This window comes from Symphalangus syndactylus, chromosome X (genome assembly GCF_028878055.3).
Source record: "Symphalangus syndactylus isolate Jambi chromosome X, NHGRI_mSymSyn1-v2.1_pri, whole genome shotgun sequence".
NCBI classification, from domain to species: domain Eukaryota; kingdom Metazoa; phylum Chordata; class Mammalia; order Primates; family Hylobatidae; genus Symphalangus; species Symphalangus syndactylus.
This window is the reverse complement of record NC_072447.2, coordinates 27,723,499-27,736,334: the sequence shown is the minus strand read 5'-3', so window position 1 is coordinate 27,736,334 and position 12,836 is coordinate 27,723,499. Positions and strand designations below refer to the sequence as shown.

The 12,836-nt window shown below is 40.5% G+C and overlaps 1 protein-coding gene across 3 annotated transcripts in view; it reads right to left on the bottom strand.

Annotated features, from left to right (window-relative positions):
* Positions 1–211: 211 nt before the first annotated feature.
* Positions 212–12,836, bottom strand: part of EGFL6 (EGF like domain multiple 6) — a 183,716-nt gene continuing 171,091 nt past the window's right edge. Inside the window, exons 10-12 of one of the 3 annotated variants that reach the window (XM_063634911.1) lie at positions 10,423–10,524; positions 6,780–7,045; positions 212–850 (exon numbers count right to left, since the gene is read on the bottom strand). In XM_063634911.1, coding sequence (XP_063490981.1) covers positions 740–850; positions 6,780–7,045; positions 10,423–10,524 — 479 coding nt within the window. In that variant the 3' untranslated portion in view covers positions 212–739. Of the gene's footprint in view, positions 851–6,779; positions 7,046–10,422; positions 10,528–12,836 lie in introns of all 3 variants that reach the window. The other 2 variants (XM_055268933.1, XM_055268934.1) reach the window with 2 other exon arrangements.

The following is a 12,836-nucleotide window of genomic DNA, read 5'->3' as shown; positions in this document are numbered from 1 at the left end:
GGCAACATAGCAAGACCTCACTTCTAAAAAATAAAAAACAAACAAAAACTCCAATATATGTGAATCTGCGTTGCAGTTATAAGGCCTAATAAAGCGGTCATATTTTCCCATAATAGAAAGTACCTTTAAAGAATATGAAGTAATAGTGAAAAGAATAAAAACTACATTTTTCAGAAAAGCAAATAATCATTTACATAAGTAAACACAGAATCAAGAACATATTTTCTTACCTAGAAAAATTAAACCATGACACAAGATGATGATTTGGATATTACTATTACAAAGAATTTAAATATACAAGCTTGGCTATGAAAGACCCAGCCAAGCCACTTAGGCAAAAGTCTATCTTTGATGTCATAGTTTCCAAGAAGTATCATAAGAGTCAAACAGTTAAACATTTCTCTGTGCTTTTTTTTTTCTATTTTCTAGAAATGTTGTAGAGAGAAGCTCATCAACTTACATATACAAATCAGATATACTGGGGAGGGGAGATAAGCTGACATTTCCATATTTTATAATATAAAGTGGAAAGATTCAGAAGTGACTGAGAAGATACAGTGATATGATATTTAAAGCAAATATTGGCATACCTTATACAAGAAAGGCATCTTACAATAATATTTCTGTTGGTACACTACAATTTTTCAGCTACTAATTCTAAAATGCCAGAGGTCCTATGATGCAATATCAAAAAAACCAGGGAACTGACATACAAAGTCAAATATAAAGATAGTAACATTCAGTCATCCACAGATAAAAGGCTATCTGGACATAAGCCTGAAACAAGCAAGACGCCATCCACTGCGATTTCGCCAGTTTTGCCCTTGCCACGTTCTGCTTCAAAAATGATCTAATAATGGAGAGAGAATAAAAAAATTACTCCAAACTGTTCAAAACAATGATATAATCAAGCTATTTAATAGCTATTAACTCGTGTCCCTATTTCATAGAAACCGGCTTCGACATTGAATATACAGTAATAGATTATTTTTTAGATGGCAGGTGTCTGCGCTGAGAGAACTACATTTGGTGAAAACGAGGTCATAGCAAAGCCCACATGGATTCTGAAAAACGCCATAAAGCTGAGAAGAATAAGATTTAAAAGCAAATTTTGGAATTCCCATTTAAAGAAAAGCAAAACAAAAAATAAAATATGACCAAGTGAGAAGAAATTTAATATTCCCCTTGAACATCTAATAAAAAACTATATAGTCAAGGCTCACGCCTGTAATCCCAGCACTTTGGGAGGCCGAGGCAGGCAGATCACGAGGTCAGGAGATCAAGATCATCCTGGCTAACACACAGTGAAACGCCGTCTCTACTAAAAATACAAACAAATTAGCCAGGCGTGGTGGCGGGCGTCTGTAGTGGTGGGCGCTTGTAGTCTCAGCTACTCCGGAGGCTGAGGCAGGAGAATGGCGTGAACCCAGGAGGCGGAGCTTGCAGTGAGCAGAGATCGCGCCACCGCACTCCAGCCTGGGCGACAGAATGAGACTCTGTCTCAAAAAACAAAACAAAACAAAACTATATAGTCAAAGATATATTTAGATTTTATTTAGATTTTGGTAGTTTATAAGAGTGTAATTCTTTTTCTTTTTTTTTTTTTTTTTGAGATGGAGTCTCACTCTGTGGCCCAGGCTGGAGTGCAGTGGCGCGATCTCAGCTCACTGCAAGCTCCGCCTCCCGGGTTCACGCCATTCTCCTGCCTCAGCCTCCCGAGTAGCTGGGCCTACAGGCGCCCGCCACCACGCCTGGCTAATTTTTTGTATTTTTTAGTAGAGACAGGGTTTCACAGTGTTAGCCAGGATGGTCTCGATCTCCTGACCTCGTGATCCACCTGCCTCAGCCTCCCAAAGTGCTAGGATTAAAGGCGTGAGCCACCGTGCCTGGCCTAATTATTTTTCTTAAAATATTGGTTAATGTATTTGGAGATTACCTGGAATGTTGTTTTCATGTGTTGAAAATATTTCATAATATGCTATAATCACTTTTGTCTAATAAATTTATTAGTAATCAAAAGAGAAACAAACTATAGTTTAGAAATTTCTATATAGACAGAACAGAGGATGAATACTAAAAAAATTATCTTCAAATTGGAAACAAAATGACAGGGCACTCATTTAACAAAATTAAGGATATACAGTGACTATTTTATATTCATTCATTTATCCAAACATGTTTTCAAATAAATATAATTAAAATCAATATTTGCTGAATGAAGGTTTTGTTTTATTTATATATATATGTATGGTTTTTTTTTTTTTTTTTTTTTTGAGACGGAGTCTTGCTCTGTCACCCAGGCTGGAGTGCAGTGGCACAATCTCAGCTCACTGCAACCTCTGCCTTCCAGGCTCAAGTGATTCTTGTGCCTCAGCCTCTGAGTAGCTGGGATTACAGACATGTGCCACCATGCCCGGCTAATTTTTTAAATTTTTAAAATTTTTAGTACTGGGTTTCACCATGTTGGCCAAGCTGGTCTCGAATTCCTGGCCTCAAGTGATCCACCCACCGAGGCCTCCCAAAGTGCTGGAATTACAGGCATGAGCCACTGCGCCCCGCCTGAATGAATGTAAGTTTCTTCAATATTGTAATGTTGTTTTAAAAAAAATAGTTCATGTTAATTTTATAATCAGATAAAACACTAGAAATATTTGTTAAATTCAATAATTATGAAAATAATAATAGCTACAATTTATGGAGCACCTATCCAGTAACATTCACTCTAAAGAGAAGTATGTCTCCCATGCCTCCCATAAAGAGCGGACTAGGCCTAGAGGGTTTCTACAATCTTCAATGTCCGAAATAAGCAGATTTAGAGGACAACAAAATGATCCTGATTCAAAGATGACTAAAGTTACCCTGGAACAAACATAGAAGGAAAAGAATATTTCATTTGGAACATGGTATTCTTTAAAATAACATGCACATATAGCCTATCAAAATGAAATTCAACAATAGCCTACATATACTGCAGTTACAGATAAATACAAATATACATTCATGTGCAAAGTAAAATGTGAAATATAAAAGCACTCATGTTACTGTAGTATGATTATGAATCTTTTCTTATTTTCAAAAAAATAATTTCCTTTTGTCATTTCTAAACTTTTTAAGTTCAAACTTATATAAATTCAAACTCGTATAAATTGGCATTTTAAAGAAAGTTCCTTTAAGAATCATGCTCTCAACAATGCCGTCATGCAGTTATTCACTATCCCCAGCACCATCTTTTCTTTTGCTTAATAAACAATCACAGAATAGTCTTCAGAAATGAAGCAACTTTAGGCTTGCTGTCATCACCATATCCAGTTTTCTCTGGCTCTCCAAAGAGGAGAAACCTCAGGGAACAAATGGAGATGACAAGGGTCTATGACTGCTCAGTACCTGGTCTGCTCTCTTTTGCTCTCAATCTGAGTGCATTTTCTTGAGAACTGTTGGAAACAAGTTATTACTAAGCAGCCAGTGATAGCATAACTGGGTATAGAAGTTTCTTTTTCCTCTAGTCTCAGGAGGGAACTGCTTTCAGAAAGATGTTCCTTTTGTACCCAAAGGAACTTTTTTTAAAAAGTAGGGGTGAGCCAAACAGCAGACCCCTCACAGCAGCTGCAATGGGTGGGATAATGAGGGTGGCTATGTCTACATCTTGGCATATGGTGGCTTTTCCAACACTAAGACCCCTGACTGATAACCCCTGGATAACTAGAAATAAATGTCAGGATAATTAATTGACATACTAGTTTTGTGTTTTTCACTATATTTTTACCTCCTCTATCCCCCCCAAAATTAGGCAGGATTTTAATGTTCTTTTTTATCAAGGAGATTTGGGATATAACAATCAAAAGCAGACTTTTCTGGAAGATGGTCCCTTTCCTGACGTTTGTTACCCACAAGCTTAACTTTCTGAGACTGTGGCTGAAGGTAGAAGGTTAAAAGGAGAAGTGGTGAGGGGAGCCATGAGATTCTCCAGGACTAGGATGCTGTACCACTGCATCTCCCTGGCAGAGCCCTGGGCAGAAAATGGTTGCCTGATGTTCCCATTGAGGCTAGATTCTCAGCAACAAGATTCCAACCCCAGTAAAGGGTTTCTGTGTCTGGGCCTGGCATGGAAGTTGAAGAGATGAGTGACTTCAAGGGCCACGTAGGTGCAGAAGATGTGGGTATCCATGGCCCTCATGATGAAGTAAAGATGTGCTGCCCCCTTCTTAATGTCTGGACCATTTTTAGTCTTTCAAAAGCACAGGCTACCCTAGCGAGGGGGCCCCTATCTCAACTCTGAATAAGGAAATAGCCAAGATTAAATTTCCCCCCAGCCTAATGGGATGGGGCTTTGGATTCAGAAATAGTTTGATTTCGAGAAAGCAATGTGACTTACCTTGTATGCCCAAGTTTATGCAACAAGAGTCACATCTGTTACAAATGTCCACAGCCAATATGACATTGCTAAACTGGAATATATTCTTTAGTCTGGATTAGTCAGCTTCCTTACCCTTCAATATCCCCCCACCAAGATTTCCCCTAGAACTGAAGAATTCAAGGAACAGATGCCTGGGTCTGAGAATGCCTCTTATGAAAGCACTGCTGTGTTCCAGTGTGACTGCTGGCCAGGCTCTTTGGGGGCATGTCTACAGAAATGTGCATTTAAAAAAAAAATCACTGTTTTGCTAGTATACCCTCCCTGCAAGCTACCATGTTATATAAAAAATATTCTCCATCACATGAATTCAGTCAACATGAAAGTAATTATGAATGCTGTGCAGAGGCATGTTTCAATGCCCCAGCAGGGGTTATCATCCATATATAGCATAGCTCAGTGCCACAGTCCCCAAACCATGCCGCAAACACAACAGGAAAATACGTGGATTGGATTTGTATTGATTTAAATGTACTGCTATAAGAATAAACTCAAATTAATGCATGTGTCATTCCTAAACAAGCACTGGCTGCTTTTCCCTCAGAGGGGAAGAGTGGTTAGGAAATTCATTAACTGGTACCCAACATATACTTTTATTTATAGTCATGTCTCATTACATACTTTAAATAAGATGTTCTGCTTTAATTAAACCATGACATGTAAATGAAAAGATGTTAAATTTGCATTAGTCATCTTTCACAAGCAAAGTATAAATGGAATCCTAATACGTGGATCTACTAATTGTTCTTCCTATTATCACCACTTAATGTACCTTTTTCTAGCTTTCACCCTTTTTCCTTCCCACCTTGACCAAACTTTTTGTTTGTTTGTTTTTTAAGTTTTTTTTTGAGATGGAGTTTCACTCCTGTTGCCCAGGCTTGAGTGCAATGGCACGATCTCGGCTCACTGCAACCTCCGCCTCCCGGGTTAAAGCGATTCTCCTGACTCGGCCTCCTGAGTAGCTGGGATTACAGGCATGCACCACCACGCCTGGCTAATTTTTTATTTTTAGTAGAGATGGGGTTTCTCCATGTTGGTCAGGCTGGTCTCGAACTCCCAACCTCAGGTGATCTGCCTGCCTCGGCCTCCCTAAGTGTTGGGATTACAGGCGTGAGTCACCTCGTCTGGCCTACCTTGACCAAACTCTTTATAACGTCCACAGCGGCTGCCTTCAGGCTCTGATCCCTTCTCTTTTCATCTTTCTGAAGTGTGACCTTCGACCCTTCCCCTCCAAAGAAAGAACTCTTGCAAAGGTCACTAGCCACCTCCTGATGGGTCAAACTGAATAGACTCTTTGCCATTTTTATTCTGTTCTTTCTCAGGGTTTCATCCACTTGACCAACTTCCTCTTAAAACTCTGTTTCCTTTTCCTTTATTAAACCCACTGTGCAATAAAAGATTAACTCAGTAGGTCTGGGTTGTCCAAACCCTACACATTCCAAAGAAAGGTTTGGCCTTTGACTGGTTCTTAGGAGATAACCTCTAAGCCCTCGTAATATCCTCTTTGATTAAGAGTGCCTTTGTTTACCTGAGGCCTTGGGCCATGCCAGATAGTTTATGGTAACAATGTGACTTATGGTGTGGGCCTTGAGTCACATGGTATCAACCTGACCACTAGAGAGGCTGGAGACTAGATAACTAAAGTCAGCTATGCAGGTGATCACATGGGCAGACTGACCCGCAACAAAAACCTTGGACACGAAAGTTTGGGTGAGCTTCCCTGGTGGGCAATACTTTGTGTCATCATGCTTGGTTGCTGGGAGAATTAATAGCTGCCCATATGACTCTACTGGGAGACAAAAACTGCAAGCCTCTGCCTGGTCTCTCCTGGATTCTGCCCTATGTGTCTTTTCCCTCTACTGATTTTAATCTATACAAACTGTACTTGTGAACATAACAGCTTTTCTGACTTCTGTGTGAGTCCTTTTAGGGAATCACTGAACCTAAAGGTGGTCCTGGGGACCCTGACAATAGCCACTCTCTCAGTTCAGTTTAAAAAAAATTAAAAAAAAAATCACCTTCTAGCTGCCATTAATTGTAGTAAGTTCTGGGCATAGAATGAATGAGCATGACATTCTTTTACATACTACAGAATGTATAGCCTGATTTGGAAGGATGTTGGTAAGAGGAGCCTGACAAACAGGTTATTTCCATAGAATGTGATATGCATACACCAGATAAGTATCCATGAGTTGTGCCGATTAATCACCTTGCCTATTCAGCTCCAGAACATATTCTTTAAGTGTAGGGAAAAAGTCTTATCGTTGTATCCCTAATGCCTACATACTTCAGTAAATGTTTTGTTTCATTTGTTAAACCATTGCAAAAGAATGCAAATATTGAGTTTAATCATTTTTTTCCCACTTACGCTTTTGGTAGCATCAGTTCCTTGATACAATTGAATTTTCCCTGTCTTCCACTTTTCATCCTCACTCGTGGTCTCCTCCCACGCCAGGGCATTGTTACTGTTTTTCACAAACACTCGAAGTTTCCCGACTTTGTCTCCAGCCAGCCGGTAATCAAAGAACAAACAGAAGTTGCTTTGGGGCTGCAGGTCAGGGAGGAGAAGTTTCAATCGGCCAATGTCTTTCTTGTGACCTGCCAAGGCTGGAACTGCCATATAGTAGCCAATAGCTTAAAGAGAAGGGAAAAAATGCACAATTAATGAGGCAATTGTAAGGAGTTTGGCTTTAATGTATAAAAAAGCTATAAAAAGTAAACAATAGTCTCCTATAGGGAAAGCTGAAGTCCTTTTCATTTTGAACATAGGAATAAAAGTTTCATGCTAAAATGGATTTTAGGGATCACACAATTGAAATCTTTTGTTATATAGACAAACTGATGGTCAGAGAAACCGAGGAATTTTTTGCATACACAAAGCATACACAAAGATATGGGGTAAGAATCTAATTAAATGATCCTTTAGCACTGCAGGTAATCTGCAGTTGGTGGAGAACTTGTGTTCCATAATTTCATTTCCATTTTGGTGACTTGAAACTTAGAATGCATTTCCCCACTGAGTCAATGACATGTAAGATGATCAGCTCCTTAAGTGGGTCCAGAGTGTGGTGTTTAATCCAAAACACACCTGCACCTGTACTAGTGGTTTCATGGAGCTCAACTACCATGTATAATATATCACTCCAATTTCTGATTTAGGATGACAGGAACACTCTCCTTCAAATCCTGCAAATCTTCTAAGTATCTTTTAACCTGTGGTGTAGTGGACTTTTGCTCATCTCCAATCTTCAGGTTGTGGCTTTGATGAACTTGGGCAAAAACTCTCAAAGAGTAGGGTCTGAAGAAGTTGATAAGAAGGAAAAATTTCTATAGAAGCCAGGAAGAAGACATTGGGGAATGGGTGGTCTTCTGCCACCACAAGTCAGAGATACTTGCAGGACCCAGGCTGACATTGCCTTAGTTTTCTTTTTTTTTTTTTTTTTGAGACGGAGTCTTGCTCTGTCGCCCAGGCTGGGGTGCAGTGGCGCGATCTCGGCTCACTGCAAGCTCCGCCTCCCGGGTTCACGCCATTCTCCTGCCTCAGCCTCTCGGAGTAGCTGGGACTACAGGCGCCCACCACTATGCCTGGCTAATTTTTTGTATTTTTAGTAGAGACAGGGTTTCACCGTGGTCTCGATCTACTGACCTCGTGATCCGCCTGCCTCGGCCTCCCAAAGTGCTGGGATTACAAGCGTGAGCCACCGCGCCCGGTCAGCCTTAGTTTTCAATGCATCCAGAATCTGGTCTTCTTCCCCAGCTAGCAGGGTATCCAGATTTAGCAAATAAAAATACAGGATGCCCAGTGGAGTTTGAATTTCAAATAAAGTACATGTCCAAGACATACTAAAAAGTATTAATTGCCTGTGTGAAATATAGGCATCCTATACTTCATCTGGCATCTCTTTCAGCTACGCTGTCACCTACTGTGGCAGGTTTCCCTTTCTCTCCCAGATAAAGTCCGCTTTGAGCTGTCTTTGTGGTTTTATCCCTCTAATAATGCTAACTCATTCATGTCTCTTTTCTTTTTTTCTTTTTCTTTCTTTTTTTTTTTTTTTTTTTTTGAGGCAGGGTCTCACTCTGTCACCCAGGCTGGAGTGCAGGGGTGCCATCATAGCTCACTATAGCCTCAAATGCCTGGGCCCAAGTGATCCTTCCACTTCAGCCTGCTGAATACCTGGGATCACAGGTGTATGCTGCCACACCTGGCTAATTTTTTCTTTTTCATTTTTTTGTTTTTTATTTTTTATTTATTTATTTTTTTGGAGATGGAGTCTTGCTCTGTCGCCCAGGCTGGAGTGCAATGGTGCGATCTCAGCTCACTGCAACCTCCACCTCCCGGGTTCAAGCGATTCTCCTGCCTTAGCCTCCCAAGTAGCTGGGATTACAGGCACACACCACCATGCCCGGCTAATTTTTGTATATTCAGTAGAGACAGGGTTTCACCATGTTAGCCAGGCTGGTCTTGAACTCCTGACCTCAGGTGATCTGCCCACCTCGGCCTCCCAAAGTGCTGGGATTACATACATGAGCCACTGCACCCAGCCTATTTTTTTCAATTTTTTGTAGCGATGGGATCCCCCTATGTTGCCCAGGCTGGTCTCAAACTCCTGGGCTCAAGTAATCCTCCCGCCTTGGCCATGTTTCTTTTTCATATTTAGCTGTACAGAAGGAATGAAAAGCTCACCTAGAAATCCAGTGGAGGTGCAGGAGGAGCAGGGGTATGATTTGAATGATGCAGAAGCTGAGAACCCTGAGGTTATTTGTGAATTGAGTGTTTGTAAATAGGGAACTTCCCTCCCACAGAAGACTCAACTTAAGACTTAACATAACCTTGTATCAGCTGTGGAGGTCCTGGAATAACCTATGGGCTCCCAATATGATATAGCTCTGGTAGACATAAATTTAGAGATGCCATTATGGAAGAAAAGAGAAACTCAGGTTAGTTATCAACAAGATAGCTTTTCCAATGATATGATGTTTTCAGCCTGGTTAAATTTGCCCTTTGCTTACACTGAATCTTTAGTAAAAGTCCCATTCACACAACTGCTGTGTGAGATGTATCCCCTCTCCCCTAACCCCAAGTTCAAAAAGGAATTCTTGTCAGGGGATATCTAGGTTTTCTGATTGCATGTGAAGACATGAAAGGGAAGATGTTGGAGAGGAATTAGTCTAGAGGAAGGATCTAAAAGTAAGATCTTTTAACTGAGGGCTGAGCCTATACATCCCCAAAGAAATAATTTGATTGATAAGTAACTGGAGTCCCTGAAGGTGTAACAGTTGTCTTTAATTATATAGTCAGTCTTCAGGAGACAGAGACTCAATTTGTGCTCTAAATGGGATCTGCAAGACAAACACTAAGGGGATAGTTAGGGTCCATCAATAGTGTTTAAGTAGGCAATGGGAAGGATGGGAAATCCGCAGCTCACAGATAAGATTGAGAAAAATTCAAGGACAGGTGGCTTGAAAGAAATCCTCAAGCAACAAACAGAAGGGAAAGCTCAGTTCAGGAGTTCAGGTCATTGACTTGATGTTCATTATGATTTTCATGCTTTGAGAGGCCACTCTACTAAAACACCAGGTTTAGGTGGAGGTCATATTTCCTTTCAAGATTTATGTCCCCCATGAAAACAAAACAAAACAATACAAAAACTACAAGATGCCATGGCTGGTAAACTGGGAAGAAGAAACCACTTCTTTCTACCTTTTCTCTAACTCTCCCAAACTTTATACAAATCTCAACATCTCTCCCTCAGCAGCAGGAGAGTGAATATGGAAGAGGTTTGCTCCCATATCCTTTGTGGAGGCAGGTGTGTGGGAGAGGGATTAAGTAGGAGAATATATGCTGAACCAAGTTAGTCATCTATCAAGGGAGAGCTCAGAAGGTCTAAAAGTTTCCAAAAATGACAAACAACCCTGCTCTGATTAGTAATGGGAATAACAACCCGTCACTCACGGAGGGCCTTCTATCCCTTCACCATATTGCAGAACATGAAATTGTCAAATATAAATACCATTATCTCGATCAGCAGGATTCCAGTCAAAATCATCTTCTCTATCCTGTTTCCAGTCACAGATCCCATGATTGAAGCTGCAGTCAACCGAGATATTTAAATCTGCTGAAAAGAAAGAACACATTTCATAACCCCCAAGAGCATTAGGAAGATGTCTAACATTCGGGGTTTTGGAAGGCAATACCTTGTTTTCAGTTGCACAGAGTACAGATCATGACATACCCTGTTTTGAGTTATGTCTGTGAAGCCATTCTGAACAAATCCAGTTGTGATCTTAAAAAAACAAAAAGCTTTAGGAGGCTGAGGTAGGCAGATCACGAGGTCAGGAGTTCAAGACCAGCCTAGCCAACATGGTGAAACCCTGTCTCTACTAAAAATATAAAAATTAGCTGGGCATGGTGGCAGACACCTGTAATCCCAGCTACTGGGGAGGCTGAGGCAGGAGAATCACCCAGGAGGCGGAGGTTGCAGTGAGCCAAGATCACGCCATTGCACTCCAGCCTGGGTGACAGGGTGAGACTCTGTCTCAAAAAAAAAAAAAAAAAAAAACAAAAAACCCAAAAAAACAAAACAAAGCAAAACAAAACAAAAGCACTTTAAAAAAAAATAATAATAACTAATGGGCGAGAACCCCATGCACAAAGAGAAACAGAATATAAGCAATTGTTTATGGAATTCAGGCCAGAAAATAAAATATCTCCTACCCAAATAAACCAGTGAAGATCTTGCCAGAACTTTCTACTTTCTTTTTCTTTTTTCTTTTCTTTTTTTTTTTTTTTTTTTGAGACAGAGTCTTGCTCTGTCACCCAGGCTGGAGTGTAGTGGCATGAACACAGCTCACTACAGCCTCTACCTCCTAGGCTCAAGTGATCCTCCCACTTCAGCTTCCTGAGTAGCTGGGACTATGGACACATGCTACCATGCCAGCTAATTTTAAAAATTTTTTTTTGTACAGATGGGGGTCTCATTGTGTTGCCCAGGCTGGTCTTGAACTCCTGGGCTCAAACGATCCACCTGCCTTGGCCTCCCAGAGTGCTGATATTACAGGTGTGAGCCACCGTGCCTGGCCTCTAAACTGTTAATGACTGCCTTGTTTAGATGTGTCAGAGAAATATAAGAGTTCATTCAGCTAGCTTTAAGGTTTTGAATCAGTGCCTGTGGTTACTTTTATGTAGATCCTGGCCCACTGTCTGTTTTTATAAAGTTTTATTGAAACACACTATGCCCATTCATTCACATAACATCAATGACTGCATCTGAGCTACAATGACAGAGGTGAATAGTTGTGAAAGTAGTTTATGGCCCACAAAGCTTAAAATATGTACTATCTAGCCCTTTATAGAAAAAAGTTGGCTGACCTCTGATGTAGATAAATACCACTGGGAAAGGGCAGGGGTGAAGAATGAGATATTTTTGATTTATAACTAAGGCTAGCCTCTGGCTCTGATTTTGGGGCTTTATATGTTAATGCTGGGGAAGAAAGGAATGGTAAGGAAAGGGAATAGGGTAAAAAGAAACACAGCAGCAGCTGATTCTTGACTCATTTTGATTTGCCAAATATTTTATATCATTTGATTAGGTTGTTTAAAAAAACGTCTGGCATCAGACTCATTTTCAGGAAACTAAAACTGAGGCTCAAGTTCTGCAGACACTGAATGCTGGAGTTGGACCTGAATCCCAAATCAGACTGCAATCCAGGACCTTCCATCTTGCACATATCCTAAGTGAGCACATACGGTCCCTTTCCTCACTTTCCTTTCTTCTTAACTCCCTGTTTTTTCTCTGTGCAGCAAATATATTTTCTTTCTAGTCCCAGTTTTAAAAGTAAAAGATGCCAGGTAATACTTGCTTCCAGTCTTCAGTATTCTTTTTTTTTTTTTTTTTTTTTTTTATTATACTTTAGGGTTTTAGGGTACATGTGCACAATGTGCAGGTTTGTTACATATGTATCCATGTGCCATGTTGATTTCCTGCACCCATTAATTCGTCATTTAGCATTAGGTGTATCTCCTAATGCTGTCCCTCCCCCCTCCCCCCACCCCACAACAGTCCCCGGAGTGTGATGTTCCCCTTCCTGTGTCCATGAGTTCTCATTGTTCAATTCCCACCTATGAGTGAGAACATGCGGTGTTTGGTTTTTTGTCCTTGCGATAGTTTACTGAGAATGATGTTTTCCAGTTTCATCCATGTCCCTACAAAGGACACGAACTCATCATTTTTTATGGCTGCATAGTATTCCATGGTGTATATGTGCCACATTTTCTTAATCCAGTCTATCGTTGTTGGACATTTGGGTTGGTTCCAACTCTTTGCTATTGTGAATAGTGCCACAATAAACATACGTGTGCATGTGTCTTTATAGCAGCATGACTTATAGTCCTTTGGGTATATACCCAGTAATGGGATGGCTGGGT